Here is a 26,070-nt window from a genome sequence, read left to right as displayed (position 1 = left end):
ATTTTTTCTTTAATTCTTTGAATGTTGCTTCTATGTAGTTTTAACACTATAGAGGAAAAACAGAGAGGTATTAGCTTTTGAGGATTAATGGTTTGAAATGAAAGATGTTACAAGTAACACTTGAAATGTATATTGGGCTGATGTACTATGGAATTTAACTTTGAAGTTAATGGGAGGAATTTAATGTTTTGAAGTGATGAACCAAAGTGATTAATCATTTCATATAATTAATCAGACTTTTTTGAGTAATTCATACAAAAGTATATTTGCAAAATGTATAAAATGAGTTTGAAATTATATTTGGGCTAATGAATAGGAGCTTAAATTATAATGAGAACTTTTTTATCATGTCCAAATAGTACATATAGTTTGGAAAGTTCTGGAAAACACAGATATGAATGAAGTATAAATTAAAAATGTTAACATTTTGTCCATAGTTCTTTTATAAATGTATACATATTTTTCTAAAACTGGGAACACACTCTGAACTTTGTAATTTCATTTTATGTTTTAGCATTTATTCTTTTATACAGGATTTTTAAAATGGCTGTATAGATCCTATCATATGCAAGTAGAGTAATTGATCAATGCTCTAACACAAGATTACATGTAGCTTCAATGGTGTAAAAACTGTTGTGCTAGTTGCCCTAATGTACAAATCTTAATGCACACCAAATAGGCTTTGGATAAATTGGAATGGGTAAAATTCTGGGACAGAAAAGTATGCACATTTTCCACATGTCTTCTCAAGCTGTCATCCAGAAAAGTTTCTCATCTTTAGATAAAGGATCATTTTCTTTTACTTTGAATTCATGATTGAAAATAGATTTTATAATTTTTAAATTACTTACCAATTTGTTTTGTGTTGTTAATATAATCTCTTTATTTCATTATTTTATTTATAGTGACATAAAAGGATTTTTGTGTTCCTTTTGATTTTTGTTTACAGACACTTAATGTTTCTTTTTTATAAGTTGCCTGTCCAGTTCTACGGTTGTGGAGCGTTTTGATGCACTGTCCATTTTCTGTGAAAATGTCAAGTATCACTCTTTCCTCATCTTTGATTTGTGTTATAATTTATTATCCGATAAGAAGATGCTACACTTGATCTCAGCCAAAAGGCCAAGAAGCAATGATAATATTTTCAATAGAGAATTTTTAATGTGAATCTATTGACTACATTTATATTTTTCTTCTGTTTTTATACTTAGAAAAAATTTCTCATTTTAAAATTATATAAATACATAAATATATTTTATTCATTTTTGCATTGTTGTGATATCACAATTATGTTCCATTTTTCTTACTCATTTCTTTCATCTTTTGCATATTCATTTAATGCAATTTGTTATATACCATACTTTCAAATCTTAAAAATATCAATATAGACTATACTTTTATTTAAAAATGTATTATTTCATCTATATAACTTTTTAAAGATTTATTTACTTGCTAGAACTACAGAGACAAAGGGAAAGAGAGAGAGAGTGAGCAAGCAAGAGTGCCCTTCTACCTGTTGGTTCATTCCCCTAAGGGCTGGAGCTTCTTCCAGGTCTCCATGTGGGTAGCAGGGGACCAAGCTCTTGGGCCATCTTCTGCTACCTTTTCAGGCACATTAGCAAGGAGCTGGATTAGTAGTGGAATAGCTGGGACACAAACCCATGGCCATATATGATGCTGGCATTGCAAGCAGTGACTTTACCTGCTGTGCCAAAATGCCAGGCCTCAGCTATACGCTTTTTGTAAAATTAAAATAATTTTGCCAAGTAAAGAAAAAAGTGCCTTGAGTTTTTATTTTGACTGCTCTAAAGCTAACTATTTAATCAGAATTGATTATCAGGAAAATCACATTTATCTTTCTCTAAACCATTTTGTATTTTATAAAATTAATCTGCATTCATTTGTGATTGTGATTTTTTCCTGTATATTTTGTATTTTGTGTTGGGTTAGCATTTTTATTAAGATAAAATAACTTATTTATGAAATATTTGAAAAATTTTAAACAATTAGGATTTAGGGGTACCATTTCTCTTTAGAATTTTTATTGTGAAAACATTAATATTTTGAACTCTTAATTTAAAATTTAGAAAACATTGATTTTATTTTATTCATTAAGAAAAAGATAATGTGAATAAATTATAATTCTCAACAATGTTACATATATTAATTGCTTTATGATACTACATGTATCTGCTTATGTATTTGACAAATCCTAAGTACAGGATGGGAGTTTGGCGCAGGGGTTACAATGCCACTTGGAACATTCATCTTACATCATCTTAAGTCCTATATACCTGGCATTTCTCAGCTTCTCCACTTCTGCTCCAGAATTCTATTAATGAGCACCTTGGGAAGAAGCAGATTATCGCCTGAGTAATCGGATCCCTGCCATCTCTGTGGGAGACAAATATTTAGTTCTGACCTCCTGGCTTCCCTCTGGCCCAACCCTGAATGTCTTGGACACTTAGGGAATGAACCAGATTGTAGAAGATATCTGCCTTTTATACAAATGAAAATAATTTAAAAAAAAAATCACAAATAGTGTTAATGTGCACGTCCCAGACTCCAAAATTAATTGTGGTTACTTTTTTAAACAAAAATAATTAATGTTGCTATTTATCTTTTAGACTAGTGGGGTGGTTCGGCCATGAACTCAGCACCAGATTTGAAATGGATAACAGTAAGTATATTCAAATGTACTTCATAAGTCTATTTACTTTTGAGTTATTTCAATTTTCATCTGTCCTTGTGTTATATGTAATATACATGCCCCATGGAGATTACACTTTGGAAATGTCACTGAAAACTCTTAAAATAAGAAATGACATTTCCAGCATGTAAGACAAGTGTTTATAGATTTTAGCATGATTCTGGTCTATCCCTTTGTAGGGAGATAAAAGGAAATGAAATCTAATGTACAGCCTGTGTGGCTTGGTCAGAGCCCCTCAACATGGAGGGCCCTAAGCATCAGACAGTGAGGCCTGGGGAATTTGGTGCTTGAGGTTTGACCCAGAGAGACATAGGTCAGACCTTTCTGGTGCTTAATTGTTTTATGATCTGGTACAAGCTATCTTATCTTGGCTCATTATTTTTCTTTCTCACATTTCTTATATGAATGATATTAGTTCAGGGTTTGTTTTAATAGTAAGCCAAGTTCAAAACTGTATAGCCAGTAGCATGTAGCAGTGCTTTGATGTTTATTCCTTTTTTTTTTTTTTTTTTTGCCTAAATACCCTCTTTTGTGGCTTTTGCCACATACCTGAGTGGCAGTTAAACCTGTGAGCCGTTAAACCCAAGTGGGTGGAAACGAAACCATCCCATGGATTGAGCTCACATGCTGTCCTACTTCTTCTTCCCAAACAACCCTACTCAGTCACACAGGGTACAGAAAGCAGCCTCAGTGTTTTGAAAGCTCATTATACTCTTGATCCTTCAGGTTGCTTCCAACCTAAGATATTTTATGTACATCTGAATTTGCAAATACCAAGTTACAAAGGACCAAGAGGGATTATTCTAATCAGGAAACTTGTCTTTTATTTTGGCTGCTACAGTAATTATCTTTGAAATTATGCCAATTATTTAAATTCTTTCAGCAGAGTTTTCTTCTCTGTAAATAAACAAATTAAATCAGAAATAGAAAACTTAGGATGTTGATATAAATTGTTTTAAAAAAGATTAATGAATTTGACAGAATTAGAAAGAGAGACAGATCTTCTACTCTGCTGGGGGCAAATATTGGGCTCTGTCATTGTTGTGCTTACGCAGCCATAAAGGTGCAAACATGAATTAACTTTGACCATGTTCCATCTAAACCTTATTTTAAAAAACAGATAGATCTACTTTGATCTGTATGCCTCAGCATGACTGGATCAGATGACCATCTAAAGACCCATGATTCTTTCCATCAGTTGTAGTTTTAACTTGATCTCAAACCTGTCTTACCAATTTAGGCCTCTTGGATTTAACTTGCTCTAATTCAATCCAGCTAATGCCTTTCAGAATAATGGCTGCTACCAACTTACCTTTTTATTAAGTCATATCTTAAATCTTTTTTTAAAAAAATATTAGCATACCCATGCCCTGTTTTTCCCAAGAGAAGTCTATTGCCCTAATAGCCCTAGTACTGAAAATCACCTTCCTGGATCACTCCACTTTGGGATAACCTTACAATTCTGTGTCATGCAAATCATTCTGTCTCATTGACATTGTTTCATAACAGAAAAGCCAATTCCAGGGCAGCTCGAGGAATGTTAGCTTGGGAACAGGAAGGAAGAGGGAGGGGTTCTGGAAAACTTCTAGAAATGGCCATTTTTATTTTGTGTCTAAGGCTTCTAATATTCAGTAGCCTGCCAGGAAGGTAGTGAGGTGAAATATTCTAGTATTTTAGCTTCATCAAATGTCTTTTAATTATTTCAGAAATCCCATGTAGGAATTTTTAAAAAGTTTTAAATTCTTGCTCTACTATTTTTACTGTATTTATACATATGAAAACATTCTACAAAAGTGACATGATATTAATTTTTCAGAACTTCAGTTAATCCCTGGAGTCACTGGATTCCGAATTTCTAACCCTCCCATTCTGTTGGTCTGTTCCTTGCATGCTAGTTTAGAGGTGAGTGATTGACACTTCAGCCTTCCTACACCCTTCACCTGACAAGTTGTACTTCCTCTGCTGGCTGGAAGATTTAAATATTCATTGTGCATGAACAGTGGACAAAAGGCAGCACTCCTGCTCAAGCCAGTGATCAGTGGTAACTGTCACATTCATTTCTTAGTTTCAGTTCCTAACACACTACTTGTGGCACATTGTTGGCACACGGTAAATATTGAAGGGAATTGATCTGGAGACACAAGTGTTTTGTTCCCTTGGGATCTGTGTGGACCCAAGTAAGTTGTTTCACCTTTTCTTGATCTCTCTATAAATAAAATAAGCATGTCATATGTAGTTCTTCAGTAATTTACTTACTCAACATGTACCTAGTGAGAAAATATTGTATCTCATACATTGTTGTGATTCCTGGGGCCTTTCTTCCAGTGCTGTGTGTCCATGAACTGACAAAATACCATGTGGCAAAGCTATAGGTAGACTTACTTCAAGGCATCATCAGGGTAAACCAAAGACTGAGTTAAGTTGCCTCATGAGACAGGGTTTTTTCTTTTTTCGTTTTTGTACTATGGCTTCTTTTCTGCTGTTATTTCCACATAGAATCTCTACTACTATTCACTCAATATTTCCCTTTAGATCACTCATATTTTTACTTAGATTTATACTCACCTGAAGTTAATATCCATGTAATGAATTAGGATGGTTATATACACGTGCACCCATATATAGAGTTATAAATAAAAACAAATAGATACTCATATTTAGCAAAGCAAACTATGATTCTCTAAAGACTATTATTTAGGGTTAAATTCACTCAAGTAAATACTATTAATAATTATATATTATTTGATTGATTATACTGATACATTTATTAAACATATTTTATATACATATTAGTAAAATATGTTTTGAATAAATATATTCTAACAAAAGTTTTAAATATGTGGCTATTTAAAATAGGAGGTTGAATCTTTTCCTTAATGCCTCCTAAAATCAACTACTTTATTGTATTTTAGGAAATCTTTTTATTATGGATATCAATATCAAGTGAGTGTCTCTATAAAAACTTCCAAATCTCTTCAAAATCTAAATTCTAGAATTTTATAATTTTGTGAACATATAAAGCAGTTTCTCATTCTGTCCACTGGATGGCAGTGTCAAGTTCCTCTATTTCTGTGCATCTTCTTGCTGTATGGTGGTAATCATTTCATTTCATCCCAGTTTAAAGATGACTTACTCAGGTTGACCACTAGATGGAGCGTGTGCTGTTTTTACTTTTTGACAGATTTTTGACACCCAGTAACAATCAGTAAGACATTTTCTGGAAGTTTTTATTTTTATTTTTTAAACATTCCTTAGTAAATTTGAAAATGCTATTTGAGTTGCTTTTATAACATCCACTCATAGAAACAGTCTGTTTGAACGTCATAAACCAAGAGAAAGTTTTGGCTAACTTTGCATAATAATACCAGGGCAAAGATGCGTTAGAACATAAAAGGCACCAGGACATATCTCAGGAAGAACTGGTACTTACAGCTATTTCCTCTTATTTTCCTTATCTTTGCAGACACTCATTTCTTTATGCTTTCTGCAGTGGCCTAGCACTATTTACCTCCTCTGCTAAGGAACGGAGGAAGATCCTTATTTTTCTTGCCAGTATTAGCCTACACTACTGCATTAGAGTCACTTCTATAAGGTTTTAATCTCAAAATCTGAGGAAAGACTTATTTTTTCCCTTTTGATAGCTAAACTTAAATCTAACAAAATGAATCTAAAAGCTCCCAAATGAAGAATCTATACATCTGGAGCTCCTTATCACATAAATACTACTATAGCACCACCTGTCATTTACTGCTGAGGCTGTGGACAGAACAAGTTTGTATTCTGTTAACCAAGTCTTATGTTGGTGGAAATGTTTAAAATTTATCCTTCTGATTATAAATTAAACCTTTTTTTCTAATTTCAAAGCAGTACCTTTGTTTCCCATTCTTATAAAATTTCCAACTTTCTTAGACATTTTAGAATTTGTCAGGTGAGTAAGCCTAAGGTGAATTCACCACATTAGTATTTAGCTTGTGTGTTTCCAACTGTTACTGTATGGTTGGAAATAGGTGGTTGAAATCTGAGTAAAAGAAATAAATGCCTGAATCCAGCTGCCTCCTTTTGAAAAATATTCAACTGGGGGAGAGAGCCTACACTTGGGAATCAGTTGTACATGAGTATGACCTCAGATTTTCAGCACAGTGATATTTTGAAAGATATTAATATGACTACAATCATGGATGCATATAATAGATTGGGACTATTAAAACAGTACCTTACAATCAGGTTCAAATTATCTTTTTCTGTATATTCTTGGACATTAATAATTACACAGTAATTTAAAAATCATATGAATCACTGAAAGGAGCACTGGGCTGAGACCCAGGCTGGCATCCAGGCTTGGGAGCCTTCCTTGGACATGAAGTGTGACCTTACACAAGCAGCAACTGTGCCTCAGTTTGAAAATGATGTTTTGATCAGATAACCTCATAACTTCCCCTAGTCTTCCCATTACGTGTGTGACATGTTCATTATTTTGCAGGTTAATATTTGTGTAAAACAATAAATAGATCATTTTTAGATCTTTTCAGCATATGAATTTATAATGAAATAAGTCACTTTAAAATACAAAGTTAGACCATTCAATTAAAATATATGGCAAGTCCAAAGACTCAGAAGAAACACACTATGTGTTTCATAACAAAGTTATTCAGGAGCCAATGCTAAGAATTTAAAAGAAAAATGTGGAAAGTAGCATACTATACTTAGAAAAGATAGCCCAACTGGTTGAAAGCTTGCCAAGAATTCTGTTATAAGTTAAATACTTACCAAACTACATTTCCTACTTTTTGCTAATTTAAAAAATATTATTGTATATAATAGAAGCATAGAAATAAAGAGAAGCAAAAACTGAGGATATTTATTCTATTTCTGTTAACCCTTATTAGTCCCTCTAAATATGCTTACACGAGGTCTTATTATAGATTTTTATAATCTGTGAGAAATATTTAAAAGTGACAGGGAATGCAATTGCCCTTCTTGTGAGCTGTAATGTGGAAACTAGTTTGATTTTTAAACTTATTTTCTTATTAAAGAGTAACAACATTCCACAGTATATTAAAATTGAGGCCATTTGTTATAAAATATTGGTTTCTAGCTATCAAGGGACTTTTCTAAGAATGAAATCCCATAGTCCCCTTTAAAACACCATCAACTTAATATTCCCCCAAAGTCTTACTCCCTTATTAATACAAATGAACTATCATTAAAAGTAATACTGTGAACATTGCCCCTACCTGAATACAATGACATTCACAGCACAGCTAGAAAATTCTGTAGCTTTATTAGAGTTTCCTCAAATATTTTTGATCTCTAGAGAGAATCTCGCACACCTCAGAGCCTAACCACATGTAGGTTGTGCCTTGCCTGTCCTTGCTCCTGCCCTCTACCAAATTGTTGATTCTTTGCCCTTAATGCCCTTGATCTAAAACTTGGCTGTGTTTCCTTGAGTCCTCATTGTGTGCAGTCCACTCACTTTAGTTTTGTATAAGGCACCAAAGAGATGCCTCCTACCAAAATCCACGCCACGCAGGTCACCTGAGACCTGGAGTGGTATTGTCGGCACTGAGATCCCATGCGTCATCAGAAAACAACGTTGAAAGTTTCAACTTGCAGCTCATACCACTGCAGGCTTCAATGTAGTCTGCTGGTGGCACTAAAAAGAGACAGCTGCCGACCTATCCTCTGTGTTTCTCCTCTGTTCCTTAGAGGTCATTACCTTCAATACCTCTTCCCTCCTCTCTTCCACCCAAATCCATGCCTCCATGCATGAATGCTTGAGTCTTGTTAGAATGCCTGCCACAGATGTCACCTATAACATACAAAAATATCTATCTTCATATTTGATGAAGTCTAGACACCACCAAGTGACCCTATTTTTACTCTTGATAACTTTATTCATGATACAGAAAAGGGACATTGAATGACACTCCCATGTATCATGCTCTGTTTTTGCAGTTCGTTTGGCTCTGATGTGTAGGATATATTTTTAAACTCTACTTGACCTTAAGAGATAAGCCAGAAAATCATGTCTGTTCTGATCCCTAATGTTACAGTACCAGTTACTGTATGTCCTTGTCATTCTGTTAATACTAGACTAGGCAGCAAGTGGCAATAATTTCATACTAGTGCTGGAGTTTAGCAGGGGAATAAAAGATAGAAATGTGTGTGCATGTGTGTGAGAGAGAGAGAGAAAAAGAGAAAGGTAACCCAAATGCTTAAATTATGATAAAAGCATTTTCAGATATTTGCTAAGAAAACTTACCTTTATTGTTTACTTACTTGTGTGTTTACTGTTATACTAGGGGAGATTTAGAAATCAGTAAGACAATTATCAATAATATGAGCAAATAGTACATTCCACGTATGTCCATGTGTTTAGCTCATATTGTGCATTTTGTGGGCCAAACAAAATTTCTTTCAGAATAGAAAAAATCTTCTTGATTATTATTTTAAAAAATTGTTTTGGGAGAAAATTTTAAGTTCTATGAAATTTACATACATTTATTCAGATATACTTTGGTGATTAAGCTAATTTCAAATAACTGAAAGAAAAGGATATTCTTTTCTTCTTTTGCAATCACTGTTTAAATGATATGTATACACCTTTTCTGTCATGGAAATTTCGTCTTCAATTTTTAATGGCAAGGCCTTTCAAAGAGAGCATGTTTTTATAAAAAAAAAAAGTAACTAAAATGTAATGTTTATTGGAAAGATCAAAAATTAGTATTTCTTTTTTTGGATGTGATTTACACTTAATTTTTGCTTCTTTGTAAATCAATGACTGTCATTTTGAATCTCCTGTAGATCTTTAAGAAAGCCACTATGAAAGCATTAAGGAGAAAATCCATTTTGCTTACTGGTTACCTGGAGTATATGATCAAGCAGTACTACCACAAAGACAAAGCAGAAACCAACGAATCAATTGTGAACATAATTACTCCATCCCGAATAGAGGACCGTGGCTGCCAGTTAACACTAACATTCACTGTTCCAAAGAAAAATGTTTTCCAAGAACTAGAGAAAAGAGGAGTAGTTGTAAGTATATCTCTTGCTTGGCTTCCAGATATTCTCTGTAAACTGCATTATTTGAACAAAAGTTGGATTCCTTGGTTTATTCATTTTTGTATGCCATTTCATATTAATCAACCATTTATGACAAATTAAGTGACAGCTAACCATTCAGCACTGTATTATCTGAAAGGCATAGAGAATTGCCACTTCTGATAAAACAGAAGAAACCACAAATTTCAGCTATAAGCAATATTTTATATAACTTATTCTTTTTATAATTATTTTGGGTAAAAAAACTATCAAAGTCAATTAGGACATGATTTCACTAGTTTTAATTACTGAAGACTACTATATGTAATTATTAAATTACACAGCATAACAATTTAGTGTGGGGGTGGAAAAAATCAGTGTTAGTTGTTTGCTTGAAATAATTTATTTTCACTCTTGTCACTTTCGTCAAAAAAGTATCTGAAGATATACTTCAGAATTGGTAGTTTTTTCAAAATATTTGAGCCTTTTATTATTAATAATTGTACATACTTATGGGATACAGTGTGATATTTGGACACACTTGTGCTTATTAAGCCAGGGTAATTCATGTTTTCTCCTTTTGTCATGACTTTATGATTGGAGCCTTGTCCCTCCTCTCTTCCACTTGTCTGCAAATATATGATAGGTTATTGTGAAGTAAAGTCACCACAGTGCTCTGTAACCACTAAAAACTCATTATTTATAGCCAAGAGGGGTTTGGTATTTGTTCTAAACTTCCTCTGTCCCCTCCTACCTCCCAGTTTCTAGTACTCCTATTCTACATTAAGATAGATTGTTTTAGCTTCCATATATGAGGGAAAACACTGTGATCCACCTTCCGGCTTCTGCACACTCTGAGAGGCAGCTGGTGATGAGTCAAGGATTTGGGCCTGAGCTACACATGCGGTAGACCCAGATGGATTTCTAATTCCTGGCTTTGGCTTGGTCCAGTCCCCACTGTTGCAGCCATTTGCAGAGTGAATTAGTGTATGAAAGCTTGCTTGCTCTGCCTCTCTCTCTCACTCACTCAATCTTGTTATTCCTTTAAAAAAATACAAAGAGGCAAACATTAAAAAATCATTTCTGGTGGGATGGATCTGGTAGTGATGATGAATTCCCTCTGTTTTTGTTTCTCTGGGAAAACTTCATTTCTCATTCATTTCTAAAGGATAGCTTAGATGGCTAGATGGCTACAGTATTCTTAGTTGGCAGTTGTTTTTATTTCAAGACCTTACATATATCATGCCATTTTATTCAGGCCTACAGCTTTTTGCTGAAAAATATGTTAGTCAAATGAGTTGTCCTTTATGTGACACCTCACAGTTTTCCCTGTTTTGGACTCTCCTTTTGTGTGACTTGTTTGGTCTGATGTACGCTGGAGAAGATATTTGTTAGTAGAGTCTGTTCAGGGTCCTTTGACATTCCTTGATCTGGATGTCCATCTCTCCTTCATTGCTGCAGATTTTTTTCAGTTATTTCATTAAAAGGCATTTCAATTACTCTTCCTCCTCTTTTCCTCCAGTTGGCTTGCACAACAGGACCCCATATGTCTCATATGCTTTCTTCATTCTTTAATCCTGTTCTAAATATTTTGTCTGAGTTATTTGAAAGGACTTGTACTCAGATTCAGAAATTCTTCTGCTTGGTCTATCCTGTTGTTGAAGCTCACAATGGTATTTTTTATTTCATTGAACTGTTTGGCTCCAAGATTTCAGATTGATTTTCATTCATATCATGTATTGTTTTTCTCATTTTAACTGTATTTTTATTCTCTTACATCTCGGAATTTCATTAGGGTGATTACTTTTAATTCTGTTGTAGGGGTTTCATATTTTTCAGATCAGAATTGGTTTCTGAAGTAGTATTGAGTTGCTTTGGAGGTCTCATGCTTCCTTGCTTTTTCAAATTTCTAATGTCCCTCCACCGATGTTTACATATCTGTTGTAAAAGTTGTTTCTTCTTTAAAGAATAGCTTTCTACAGCAAAGACGTTTTGTTTGGTGAAATGTCAGTTGTGTAGTATCTGACTTCTTCAGCTGTAGTCAAGGCTAGTAGTGTCTATGAGTGCCACAACTGTCAACACTGCAGCAGTACATAGAAGTAGTGCTATTGACTTTGCGGTGGACAGCAACCTCCAAATATGGATGTTCTCAGGCTGTAAATAATTATGTCCACTCACACTAGAGTTTGTGATGGCAGTAGCCATGTTCCTGATGCTATAGGATACAGATGGTACTGTTCCCAGGTCCTGTCAGGCAAGCATGGGTGATATCAGTTTATGTGGCACCATTACTCATGGTCCTGAAATTATTGGATGTGGATGGGACCTTTCTAAGGTCCTTGTGGGTGAGAATGGATGACACTAGTGTTTGTAGCACCAAAAGCCACAGGCAAAGTGCTGGCCTGGGAATTGTGCAGTGAAGTCCATGGGCCTGGAGCAGCGTAATGCAGATAAGGCCTTCCTCAGCTGCCACAGTGTGATCACAGGTGTCTCTGGGGCTTATAGAACTGTCACAGTCTAAGAGCTATAAGATATGGTAGGTACCTTACCAAACTTCTCATGGGGTAAGTACAAGTTTTGCTGAGAGTTATGCACCAGTAGCTGCAGTCCTGGAACTGTAGGATCCAGAGAGGACCTTCCCTGAATCCCATGAGGTGAATGTAGGTGAACCCAGAAATTATAGCCATGGCAGTCATACTCCTAGAGTTGTATGATGCAGTGGAGACTTTGCCTAGGTCCCATGGAGTGAGTATGGGTGAGGCTGGGTCTTAGAACTAACAGATATAGCCTTGTAGATACAAGATGCAGGAGGAATCATCCCCAGGTCCTACAGGGCAAACAAAGGTGGCACTGGGACTTATGATCCAGGGCTCTTGATGACCTGAGTACAAGATATGGAAGGGGTTTCCTCAGGTACCACAAGTGCATATGTACCAGCTTCTATGTGTGCTTGGACTTAAGATAAGGAAGGTAACTTAGCCAGATACTATGGAGCTGGCAAGCATATTTCTAGGGCTTTTGCACAGTGAAAGGGCCAGAAATAGGCCCCTCTGCATCCTGTGAGATGTGGTATTTTCAGGGGCTTCCCGTGGCAGTAGGAGCTATCTATCTACTGACCCCTAAGACAGAATGGAGTCTAGCAGTGGCTGTGATGCAGTTACATAGATTCTGGAGCTTGACAGAGACAAAGTGATCTTTGCTTGTTGAGTTGTATGTGAGTGAAAGAGACCCTCGTCAGCTTTCCAGATGTTTAAAGCCTGAGAGGACTGTGCAAGTCTCCTGTTGTTCAAGCTGCTGGCCTATAATGCTAACAGAGGTCAATGTGCTTTTCTGTTTTCCTTTTCATGGCAATGTGGTGTCCCTCCAGCCAGGGAGCCATGGAGAAGTTGCAGTGCACTTGGTTTCTCCCTGTGTGTTGAATTCTGAGTCTCTGTGCCAGTTAGAGTTGCTGTCCCTCCTTTCCTGAAGTTCTCTCCAGTCCGTCTCCTTGTTACCCAGTTTCTTCTCAGTGACAGAGGTGATGCAAGACACTTCTATTCAGCCCTCTTGGAAGTTAGTTCCCTACCACTGATATGGGAGATCTGGACCGAATTTCAGTCTCCCAGTATTGGTGTCCATCTCAGAGCTGTTGTTGGCATTTAGGTAGTGAAGCAGCATATAGAAGTTGTCCTCTCTGTCTGCCCTCCTCTTAAATAAATAAATGTTAGGAATGGGTGTTTGTGGCCACAGTTACTTTGCCACTTGGAATACCCACAGCCTGTTGGAGTGCCTGATGGAATTTCCAGCTGCTCTACTTCTGGTTCAGATTCCAGATAATGGGCACCTGGTAGACCACAGATAATGGCTAAACTACCTGGATCCCTGCCACTCAAGTGGAAGACCCAGACTGAGTTCTGGGCTCCTAGATTCAGGCTAGCCTATGCCTGGATATTGAAGGCATTTGGGAAGTACACCTGTGGATAGAAGATCCCTGTCTGTCTGATTTCAAATTAAATCATAAATATGTTCAAATTAAACATATAAATCATTACCATGTTTTTCAGCTAATAGCAGATATCTCTTAAGTTAAAAGTAGTGATTTATCATCACTACTGGAGACATCATCTAGGCTTGCTTTGAAAACTACCAGCATTCCCAGAGACATAGCCAACTCCTTAGCTGGAAGATAAAGAATTAGATGATGAAATTTAAGGATAATTTTCTAAAACTCTCCAAATCTCAATGAAATTCTCATTCAAATACATTTTTCCAAGAGTTCCAGTCCCTCCACAATTTCCTCATAAAAAATATATATTAGCAAAGCTACATTGTGGCTTAGCAGGTACAGCCGCCACCTGGGACACTGGCATCCCCTTTCAGCACCAGTTGATGCTTCCACTTCTAATCCAGCTCCCTGCTAATGGAATGGGAAAAGCAGTGGAAGATTGCCCATGTGTTTGGGCCCCTACCTTCCATGTGGGAGACCCCGATAAAGCTCTTGTTTCCTGACATTTGTGGAGTGAATCAGCAGATGGAAGATCTCTCTCTCTCTCTTTCCTTCTTTAACTCTGAATTTCAAATAAATAAATCCTTTTATTAAAAAAAGGTATATGAAGAATATTCCCAAAGTTCATGGAAAATAATTATGAAATAATTATGAATGGATTTCAAAAATAATTTAACAAAGTAAACATCTTTCAATGTCATTTTACCATGAACATTTTGAAGAATATACATGCCTATGACCTAATGGATACTTAAAAATATAACTGCAAAGTAAACTTTACAAAAGTACTTTGAATATTTAGGTACTAATCCTTTGTTATTTTTATTAAGGAGTTTCAGATTTTTACTTAAAGTAGGAAAAATATCTATATATTTTGAGGAAAATCAGCATGGATGCTTTGTTTAAGTTTGTCTTGAATGGGGATTTCCAGTTTATGAATAATACTAACATTATCGTGGCTTTACTTTTTCCCTACAGTGTGACAAACGAGAACCAAATGGCATTCGAGTGGCTCCGGTTCCTCTCTACAATTCTTTTCATGATGTTTATAAATTTGTCACTCTGCTCACTTCTGTACTTGACTGTACACAAACAAAATAGCAATGTCTTCAAGAATAACTTAGAAAATTATACTAAAAGCTATTATTTTTCCAGTATTCATTTTTTAATTATTGAAATTATTATAAAAATGATTACATGTAATTATACACTGTGCAGAAAAATATGGTATGGGGTCAATGTTTGGTACAGCAGTAAATTCACCATTTGCATCCCATATTACAGTCCCTGGGTCCAAGTACCAGCTCCACTACTGATCCCACTTCATGCTAATTTGCACTTTGGGTAGCAAGAAAGACTCAACTATTTGGGTCACTGCCATCCACATTGGAGATTCAGATTAAGTTCCACACTCTTGGTTTTTGTCTGACTCTGCTCCAGCTGTAGCAGGCATCTGAGGAGTGAATTGCCTCTGGCATCTTTGTGCATATTCATTTTGAAATCAGCATGCTTCTCAAAATGAATAGGTATCACCTTAGATTTGATAAAAATTGCTATCTATAGCAAAAACAAGTTTCATAAATTTGTGCTCTGATATTTATTATTTTATCTCACTAAAGAAATACTGGCTGAAACGTATTAAATTGAATTCCCTAACCACTCTTCAACCTTAATCCACACTTTTCAAGGCATTCTTTTATTTTGATCTCATCACAGTATCTTTTATCTTTTTATTTAAAATGGGAACTTCCTATCGTAGAAGAGTTTGGAGTTTTGTCTCCAAAGTTGAGATACTTGTGATTAAGAATTAGAATTAGGAAACAAGTGCTCCATCTCTCTACTCTGTCATTCAAAATCTATGAACTTTTTTATCCATTATGAAAATTAAAATTTCACTCAATCCTACTGTACTTCTGTAGTTCTCAGTTCACAATGCCACAACTGCTATTTATGAATTAACAAAATTTTCTACATTTGCATACACAACAAGCAAGAAGGAGTGACTACAACACCATTATTACTCCTTACTGCACAAATTTGGATGTAATTAACTTGGACAACTACTTTGAACAGACGAATCAAATAAAAAGATGTAAACTCCAACACCAACACCAGTAACTACTGATAATTAACTCCTTATGTATTATGTATTGTGCTATGCTATTTATGTGATACTCATTTAACTGGGTGGATACATGGTTACTTCAGCAAAATTTCTATGAATTTTGATCATATTCAGCTTCATAGATGGAATAGTTCTCAAAGCCTTGAAACTGAATGACACATGGCTTTATATAGAATGAATATTTCAATGTGGTGGTTAACCAAAATAATGTGATTTCAGTTCCCATAGAATGTGTAGCTGGGTTGAACAAACAGATATTTAACATATAAATACTCAGGTAAGTTATAATTACAAATTATAAATTTTGTGAAAGATAACTATAACCACACTATGAGGAAAAAAACCCTGGAATACTAATTAGATGGTTGAGTGAGGGAAAGTTAATGAAAGCACTTGTTACTATATATTATATTTCATATAAATCATATTAAAATAATTTATATGCAAATAAGCAAATAATTCAGTGCATAATCAGCACCATTTGATCATCATATAGGTTAAGAAACAGAGCATCAGGGCAGGCACTGTGGTGCAGCAAGTTAAAGCCATGGCCTGCAGTGCCGGCATCCCATATGGACACTGGTTTGAGTCCCAACTGCTCCACTTCCCATCCAGACTCCTGCTAATGCACCTGGGAAAGCAGAGGAGGATGGCCCAAGTCCTTGGACCCCTGCACCCACATGGGAGACCCTGAAGAAGCTCCTGGCTTCAGATCAGCTCAGCTCTGGCTGTGGTGACCATCTGGGGAATAAACCAGCAGATGGAAGACCTCTCTCTTTCTACCTCTCTGTAACTCTTACAAATAAATAAAATAAATCTTGAAAAAGAAACAAAGCATCAATAACTCCATTTTTATAGTTTTCATCTTCCCTCCCAAATCCAGAATAACCATTTAATTGAATTTTGTGTTAACAATTCCCTTCTTTAAGTTTTACACCTATGAGGGCACTTCAAAAAGTTTATGAACTATGGAATCAAAAGTTAAGCTTATATTAGGAGACCAGCATTGTGGTGCTATGGGTTAAGTTACTACTGCAATGCCAGAATCTTCGAGTCCTGGCTGCTTTTCTTCTGATGCAGCTCTCTGCCATGCATCTGGGGACAGCAGTAAAAGATGATCCAAGTACTTGGGCGCCTGCACCCACGAGGGAGACCCAAAGGAAGCACCTGGTTCCTGGCTTCGGATCTGCACATCTCTGGCCCTTGTGGCCAACTGGGGAGTGAACCAGCAGATGGAAGACCTCTCTTTGTCACTCTCTGCATTTCCTTCTCTCTGTAACTCTTTCAAATAAATAAGTGAAGCTTTTTAAAAAATTAAACATTTTGGAACTTTTTAAAAAAAAGTAATGAATATGAGGGACCTTCAAAATTTTATGGAAATGCACATAATGGAAAAACTGCCTGGCTTTAAAAATTCTATGTCAGAATAATCTTACCTTTTAATTCCATTTTCCACAAAACTTTTGCAATATCATTATATGCATGTAACCCAAATACATGCATATTGGGGCAGGCATTTGCACAGCTGTTAAGATGCTACCTGTGAATCACACATCCAAGACGGGAACGCCTGGTTTCAAGTTTTAATTTCCTTCACATCCAGCTTCCTGCTAATGCTCTCCCTGGAGGCAGCAGATGAAGGTTCAAGCACGTGTATCCCTGCCACATACATGGGAGACCTGGGTGGAGTTCTGGGCTCCTTCCTTCAGCCTGGCCTAGCCCAGCCTGCTAGACACATTCAGGGAGTAAACCAGACAATGGAAATTCTTTCTCACCCTCTCCTTCTGCCTTCCTTTCAAATAAATGAGAAAACTGCAAATTAAAAATATATATGGATGTTGGAGCCAGCGCTGTGGTGTAGCGGGATAAGCTGTCACCTGCAGTGCTGGCATCCCATATCAGCACCATTTCAAGTTTTGGTTGCTCCACTTCCAAAAATCTACTTCTCTAATAATGCACCCGGAAAATCAGCACAAGATGACCCAAATACTTGGGCCCCTGCACCCATGTAGGAGACCTTGAAGTGGCTCATGGCTCCAGGCTTTGGATCGGCCCAACTCCAGCTGTTGCTGTTGAAACCAGTGAATGGAAGATTGCTCTCTCTCTCTTTCTCTCTGCCATTCAAATAAATAAGTGAATCTTTAAAATATATACATATGGATGTTTTTTGCCTGTGTATGAAGCTCATATAAATATATAGTGTATACATCCTGCTCCTGCTTTTGTATATGTTTTCAGGATTTATCTGTTGCTCCTCCTCTTCGTGGAGGAACGACACAGGACCCTGCGCTGTTCTTTTGTCTGCTTGGCCCTTCCCGGGTTTGCTGCTGGTTCTTCCTGGGTTGGCTACCGACCCTTCCACCTCCGTGGAAGGGCGGTTCCCCCTAGCCACTTTCCCCACTTCCGCGGGGGAGCGGCACACCGCCGGCCGGCTCTCTTGGGGGCTGCACAGGTGTTCCTTCAGATAGATGTTCCCGGTGCATGTTGTCTCTCTCCTCCTTTATAGTCCTCTTCCACCAATCCCAACTCTGCTACCCACACGCCGAGTACGCTGCTCTCCTCCAATCAGGATCAGCTCCTGCAGGTTATTGGTTGAACTGGAGGCAGCTGTGTAGAAGCTGTTTCCTCCTCTCCCAGCGCCATATTGTGGGCAAGCAGATGCATAGAATAAGTCTTAATTCCAGTAACTTAGTATAGTCCGAGTTGCTCCCAGTTGCTCCCCACATTTATCCATTTATTGAGTGTAGCTTTTCATTTGCTTCATTGCTGTGTAGTATCCTAAGTTTTACAAGCATTTAGAAAAAAATCATATATATATAAATATATATATACACACACACACATATACACGATTTCTGTTTTAATATACCTAAAGGTAACTTTGAATGCATAAGGTAGCAATTTGATTTCATTTTTTCCAAAAGTATCATTTATATGATCTGTAATTCCTTGTTTCTCAAAAACCATGTTTCCATATACATCTATAGCTATATAGATGAGTTTGTTTCCAGGCAATCTCAGGGAAAGTTTAGAAAGGTGCTCATTAGATAATTAGATGGATGGATGGATAATTAGATATAGATGTGGATATAGAGTAGCTATAGATATGGGTTTCTTTATAGGTTATCATACTTTTCCTTTGGCTAATTTGCTTAATCATTCATCAATTGCACGCTGCCTTAATTACTATAACATAATGGGGTCTGACATCTGCTAGAATAAATCTCACAGCTTCTTTTGTAAGGATTGCCTTGTTTGTTCTGAACTCCCTTTATTTTGTCTTATACATTTAGAATACATCTAAATAAATTTAGAATAAATCTATTGCATTCCATAAAAACCCCTGCTGGGATTTCAATTGAATTGCAATTAAAATTTAGATAGATTTTAAAAGAATTGACTCATTTTAGTTTGAGGCTGCCTACCTAACAACATGACATTTATCTCAATTTATTTATGACTTCTTTAATGTTTTTCAGAAAGCTTTATTTTCTCCATTAAAGCCCTGAACATTTATAGTTTGACATATCCCTAAGTACTTATAATTTCATTATTATTCCACATTATCTCTTATAAAATTTAATATTGGTACTATATACAGATGCAACTATCTGATACAGTTTTACTTTTTTATATTTAGAAATCTTTCTAGCTTTTTAATTGCAATCATTAATCTGTAGTTATTTTAATGTAGAGAAAAATCTGAAAACAATGTTCATTTTCTTTCTGATTCTTATGACTTGTTTCTCTTTCTTATTCTCCTTTTGGATCTCAGGAGTGTGTGTGTGTGCATGCAATCTTTCTTTCAACTTGTGTGAAAGTTATAAATTTATTCACTGTTACTTTAAGAATTTCACTGGCTATTTTTTAAAATTAGCCTTTTTTTCCCTCCTCTGAGGAGTTAAAGTTCAATGCCTTATCAGATGCCTCTTCTCTACTTGTGCACTGTTCTTGCTAAATATGGAACTTTTGGTCCAATTTCACACTACTACACACAACCAGACATTACACATACACATACACTACAAGCTTTGCTCATTACTTCTCTTTGCAACTCAGAATTCCTTTTATGAATGAGATACCTTTAGAATTTATGGTAATTATTATGTATGTATTATGAGGATCTTTCAGTGGCAAATTCTATCAGCCTAAAAAGAAATTTCAATTATAAAATTCTACATTGACAGTTATTCTTATAAACTAGAAAATATCATGTCATTGTACTTTAGGTGCATTGTTGTTAAGCCTTCAGCCTCATTTTATAATTTTGTGCTTAAGAGCTGTTTGTCATTACTGATCTGCAATTTAGTTATGATGTGTCTAGGTGGCTTTTGCTTCTTCTATTTTTTATTTATTGTACTTCCAAGATCTGAAAGCATTCCATAAAATTCCAAGGTATTCTAATATTATCTCTTCTCTGTCATTCCCTTTTAAAAATTGTATTTATGTAAAAGTATATTATGTATTTATAGATGCAATTGTAAGATGATAACCATACTTCCCTCCTCTTTCCTTCCTTTAATTTTTGCAATAATACAATTTCAATTTACTTTATGGTCACAGAGTGAACGCACCACTAACTATAATGTTCAGAAAGTGAAAAGCAGAAAGATCACTGTTCCACAGGAGTAAAGATAAGCGCTAAAAACAATCAAATCATAAGATGTCAGTTTTATTCTTAGACATTGTTTTTTAAAACAATGCATCATTCCCTTTTGAAACTCCATGTTAGTCTTTTTCACATTCTTATTCATATCTTTAACCTAATATTTTTATTTCTGAATTTTCACAGCATTTTTTGTTATTCCTTGAGATCCTTTTTTCTAGTTTACTAATTCACTTTTCAGATACTTAATCTACCCTTTGAAAAAAATTAAACAGATTTCAAAGTTGGACTAAAGAAGCTTGATTGAGTTCATTTGTATTCACTGAATTTCATGGACATTCTGGACTATTTGAACTTCCTGGTGTTTCAAATATTAGCAGTGCATGTTTTGGATCCCCATCTAGAGCCCCTTCCCCTGATCTGTATGGTGGCTGTTGACAGCATATTGAAGCCTCAAATCTTGGATCAGGCTGCACTATGGCAAATAAATAAATGAATGAATGAATGAAAAACTCACCCCTCACCTTAAAGAGTAAAGGAGAAGACTCCACACTGCAGTTTATGCTTTAGAAAACCATTTGCTCTGTAGATTAAGCCAAGACTGGAATTTTACCTGAGGTCACAGCCCTGCTCAACAATTTCCCTTTCCACATTTCCCGTCTCTTCCTCCTTCACATGTATTTGTTTTTTTTTGTTTGTTTTGATTTTTTTGTCTTTTTGATGGATGCTCCAGTGATAAAACAGGCTCGTCCTAATCATTTTCTCAAGCTCAGGAACCCAATCTACATACTCTACTTTTCTATTCTTGACAACCCATAAATATTTTATATTTTATACCACATATACAATGAACTTACAGTTCTGTTTCTATTTTCACACATAATAACTTGTTTCTTGGTGTGTTTTGTGATTGCTAACCTTGAATATCTGTTATCTGGGCTTTTTTATTTCTTTGAGAATTAGGTTAAACTTTGTTTTTCCAAAGTCTGTTTATGTTTGTTTCTCATCAGGATCACTGACAAAAACACTTTAACCTTTTGTTATCAGGTTTTTCAGACCATATCAATATCACAAAATGTGGTATATCATTCTGCTCAAGGGCCAAAATGTAATGAGAAATTACTCCCATTTGTTGATTCCTACATTTTTTTCTGGTTGCCAACATTATGTGGGGTTTCTTTTGAGCTAATGTATCCTGGACAGTCCTTGGCTTTTTCCATATCCCATCAGTGCTGAAGTGCTAGATCCTTAGGATTTAGCAGAAACTCTTCAGTGAAAGCTAACTCTGATCTTTGCTTCCTTCCCAGATTTCCACCTACATTTCATTTTGGGGTCTTAGAATTTCTTATTTAAATATCAGCTCTTTTATTTTTTTTTTATCTTTTATTTAATGAATATAAATTTCCAAAGTACGACTCATGGGTTACAATGGCTTCCCCCCCCATACCGTCCCTCCCACCCACAACCCTCCCCTTTCCCACTCCCTCTCCCCTTCCATTCACATCAAGATTCATTTTCGATTATCGTAATATACAGAAGATCAGCTTAGTATACCTTAAGTAAGTATTTCAACAGTTTGCTCCCACACAGAAACATAAAGTGAAAAATAATAGATGATTTTTTTTTAAATGATGATGAAATCAGATCAGACCTATTGTCATGTTTAATCCCAGTGAGAGTCAAGTTGGGAATTGATAATTTCTTTCTTTCTTTTTTTTTTTTTTTTTTACAGAAGATCAGTTTAGTGTACATTAAGTAAAGATTTCAATAGTTTCCACCCCCATAGAAACACAAAGTGAGATATACTGTTTGAGTACTCATTATAGCATTAAGCCTCAGTGTACAGCACGTTAAGGACAGAGATCCTACATGAGAAGTAAGTGCACAGTGACTCCTGTTGTTGACTTTACCAATTGACACTCCTGTCTATGGCATCAGTAATCTCCCTATGCACCAGTTATGAGTTTCCAAGGCTATGGAAGCCCCTTGAGTTCTCCGACTCTTATCTTGTTTAGACACGGTCATAGTCAAAGTGGAGGTTCTCTCCTCCCTTCAGAGAAAGGCACCTCCCTCTTTGAAGACCTGTTCTTTCCACTGGGATCTCACTCACAGAGATCTTTTTGCCAGAGTGTCTTGGCTTTCCATGCCTGAAATACTCTCATGGGCTTTTCAGCCAGATCCGAGTGCCTTTAGGGCTGATTCTGAGGCCAGAGTGCTATTTAGGACATCTGCCATTCTATGAGTCTGCTGAGTATCTCACTTCCCATGTTGGATCACTCTCCCCTTTATTTATTCTATCGGTTGGTGTTAGCAGATACTAGACTTGTTTATGTGCTCCCTTTGACTCTTAGTCCTTTCATTATGATCAATTGTGAACTGAAATTGATCACTTGGAGTAGTGAGATGGCATTGGCACATGCCACCTTGATGGGATTGAATTGGAATCCCCTGGTATGTTTCCAACTCTACCAATTGGGGCAAGTCAGCCCGAGCATGTCCCAAATTATACATCTCTTCCCTCTCTTATTCCCACTCTTATGTTTAACAGGGATCACATTTCAGTTAATTTTCAACACTTAAGAATAACTGTGTGATAATTACAGAATTAAACCAGTCATATTAAGTAGAACAGACAAAAAAAAAATACTATGAGGGATAATGTATTAAGTTGTCCATTAGCAGTCAGGGCTATCCTGATCAAGTCACCATTTCTCATAGTGTCCATTTCACTTCAGGAGGTTTCCTTTTTGGTGTTGAGTCAGTTGTCACCGATCAGGGAGAACATATGGTATTTGTCCCTTTGGGACTGGCTTACTTCACTCAGCATGATGTGTTACAGATTCCTCCATTTTGTTGCAAAGGACTGGATTTCGTTGTTTCTTACTGCGGTATAGTACTCTAAAGAATACATATCCCATAATTTCTTTATCCAGTCTACCGTTGATGGGCATTTAGGTTGGTTCCAGGTCTTGGCTATTGTGAATTGTGCTGCAATAAACATTAGGGTGCAGACCGCTTTTTTGTTTATCAATTTAAACTCCTTTGGGTAAATTCCAAGGAGTGGGATGGCTGGGTCGAATGGTAGGGTTATGTTCAGGTTTCTGAGGAATCTCCAGACTGATTTCCATAGTGGCTTGACCAGTTTGCATTCCCACCAACAGTGGGTTAGTGTCCCTTTTTCCCCACATCCTCGCCAGCATCTGTTGTTGGTAGATTTCTGTATGTGAGCCATTCTAACCGGGGTGAGGTGAAACCTCATTGTGGTTTTGATTTGCATTTCCCTGATTGCTAGTGACCTTGAACATTTTTTCATGTGCCTGTTGGCCATTTGGATTTCCTCTTTTGAAAAATGTCTATTGAAGTCCTTGGCCCATCTCTTAAGTGGGTTGTTGGTTTTGTTTTTGTGGAGTTTCTTGATCTCTTTGTAGATTCTGGTTATTAACCCTTTATCTGTTGCAGAGTTTGCAAATATTTTTTCCCATTCTGTCGGTTGTCTCTTCACTCTCCTGACTGTTTCTTTTGCAGTACAGAAACTTCTCAATTTGATGCAATCCCAATAGTTGATTTTGGCTTTGACTGTCTGTGCCTCCCGGGTCTTTTCCAGAAATTCTTTGCCTGTGCCAATATCTTGAAGGGTTTCTCCAATGTTCTCTAATAACTTAATGGTGTCAGGACGAAGATTTAGGTCTTTAATCTACGTTGAGTGGATTTTTGTGTAAGGTGTAAGGTAGGGGCCTTGCTTCATGATTCTGCACGTGGAAATCCAGTTTTCCCAGCACCATTTATTGAATAGACTGTCCTTGCTCCAGGAATTAGTTTTAGATCCTTGATCAAATATAAGTTGGCTGTAGATGTTTGGGTTGATTTCTGGTGTTTCAATTCTGTTCCATTGGTCTATCCATCTGTTTCTGTACCAGTACCATGCTGTTTTGATTATAACTGCCCTGTAGTATGTCCTGAAATCTGGTATTGTGATGCCTCCGGCTTTGTTTTTGTTGTACAAGATTGCTTTAGCTATTTGAGGTCTCTTGTGCCTCCATATGAATTTCAGCATCATTTTTTCTAGATCTGCGAAGAATGTCTTTGGTATCTTGATTGGGATTGCATTGAATCTATAAATTGCTTTTGGGAGAATGGACATTTTGATGATGTTGATTCTTCCAATCCATGAGCATGGAAGATTTTTCCATTTTTTGGTATCCTCTTCTATTTCTTTCTTTAAGGTTTTGTAATTTTCATCGTAGAGATCTTTAACGTCCTTGGTTAAGTTTATTCCAAGGTATTTGATTGTTTTTGTAGCTATTGTGAATGGGATTGACCTTAGCAGCTCTTTCTCAGTCATGGCATTGCTTGTGTATACAAAGGCTGTTGATTTTTGTGCATTGATTTTATATCCTGCCACTTTGCCAAACTCCTCTATGAGTTCCAATAGTCTCTTAGTAGAGTTCTTTGGATCCTCTAAGTACAGAATCATATCGTCTGCAAAGAGGGATAGTTTGACTTCTTCCTTCTTGATTTGTATTCCTTTGATTTCTTTTTCTTGTCTGATGGCTCTGGCTAAAACTTCCAGAACTATGTTAAATAGCAGTGGTGAGAGTGGGCATCCCTGCCTGGTGCCAGATTTCAGTGGAAATGCTTCCAACTTTTCCCCATTCAATAGGATGCTGGCTGTGGGTTTTTTATAAATTGCTTTGATTATATTGAGGAATGTTCCTTCTATACCCAATTTGCTTAGAGTTTTCATCATGAAAGGGTGTTGAATTTTATCAAATGCTTTCTCTGCATCAATTGAGATAATCATATGGTTTTTCTTCTGCAGTCTGTTAATGTGGTGAATCACATTGATTGATTTGCGAATGTTGAACCATCCCTGCATACCAGGGATGAATCCCACTTGGTCTGGGTGGATGATTTTCCTGATGTGTTGTTGTATTCTATTGGCCAGAATTTTATTGAGGATTTTTGCGTCTATGTTCATCAGGGATATTGGTCTGTAATTTTCTTTCAGTGCTGCATCTTTCTCTGGCTTAGGGATTAAGGTGATGCTGGCTTCATAGAAAGAATTTGGGAGGATTCCCTCTTTTTCGATTGTTCTGAATAGTTTGAGAAGAAATGGGATTAGTTCTTCTTTAAATGTCTGGTAGAATTCAGCAGTGAATCCATCTGGTCCTGGGCTTTTCTTTGTTGGGAGGGCCTTTATTACTGTTTCAATTTCTGTTTCAGTTATGGTCTATTTAGGTTTTCTATGTCTTCATGGTTCAATTTAGGTAGGTTGCATGTGTCCAGGAATCTATCCATTTCTGATAGGTTTTCCTGTTTGCTGGCGTACAGGTCCTTGTAGTAATTTCTGATGATTCTTTTTATTTCTGTGGTGTCTGTTGTTACGTTTCCTTTTTCATCTCTGATTTTATTGATTTGGGTCTTTTCTCTTCTTTTTTTAGTTAGTTGGGCCAATGGGGTGTCAATTTTGTTTATTTTTTCAAAAAACCAGCTTCTCGCTTGGCTGATTTTTTGTAATTTTTTTTGGATTCAATCCTATTAATTTCTTCTCTGGTTTTAATTATTTCTCTTCTCCTACTAGATTTGGGTTTGGTTTGCTGCAG

General features: G+C 36.3%; 1 protein-coding gene and 1 pseudogene across 8 annotated transcripts in view; one reads left to right on the top strand and one right to left on the bottom strand.

Annotated features, from left to right (window-relative positions):
• The window catches only part of KYNU (kynureninase), a 226,249-nt gene that overhangs the window by 193,187 nt on the left and 6,992 nt on the right, over positions 1-26,070 (top strand). For 6 of the 8 annotated variants that reach the window (XM_070071543.2, XM_089329240.1, XM_017342818.4 and 3 more), the window contains 3 exons: positions 2,628-2,680; positions 4,527-4,612; positions 9,515-9,745. In XM_070071543.2, the coding sequence (XP_069927644.2) occupies positions 2,628-2,680; positions 4,527-4,612; positions 9,515-9,745 (370 nt within the window). Of the gene's footprint in view, positions 1-2,627; positions 2,681-4,526; positions 4,613-9,514; positions 9,746-14,714; positions 16,696-26,070 lie in introns of those variants that run through there. The other 2 variants (XM_002712137.6, XM_089329243.1) reach the window with 2 other exon arrangements.
• On the bottom strand, positions 1,031-1,134 carry LOC127491962 (U2 spliceosomal RNA; annotated as a pseudogene).

This window comes from Oryctolagus cuniculus, chromosome 3 (assembly GCF_051225735.1).
Source record: "Oryctolagus cuniculus isolate XC-2025 breed Fujian yellow rabbit chromosome 3, ASM5122573v1, whole genome shotgun sequence".
Lineage (NCBI taxonomy): Eukaryota > Metazoa > Chordata > Mammalia > Lagomorpha > Leporidae > Oryctolagus > Oryctolagus cuniculus.
Note: the sequence above shows the minus strand (reverse complement) of the source record. Positions and strands in the feature narration are given on the sequence as shown.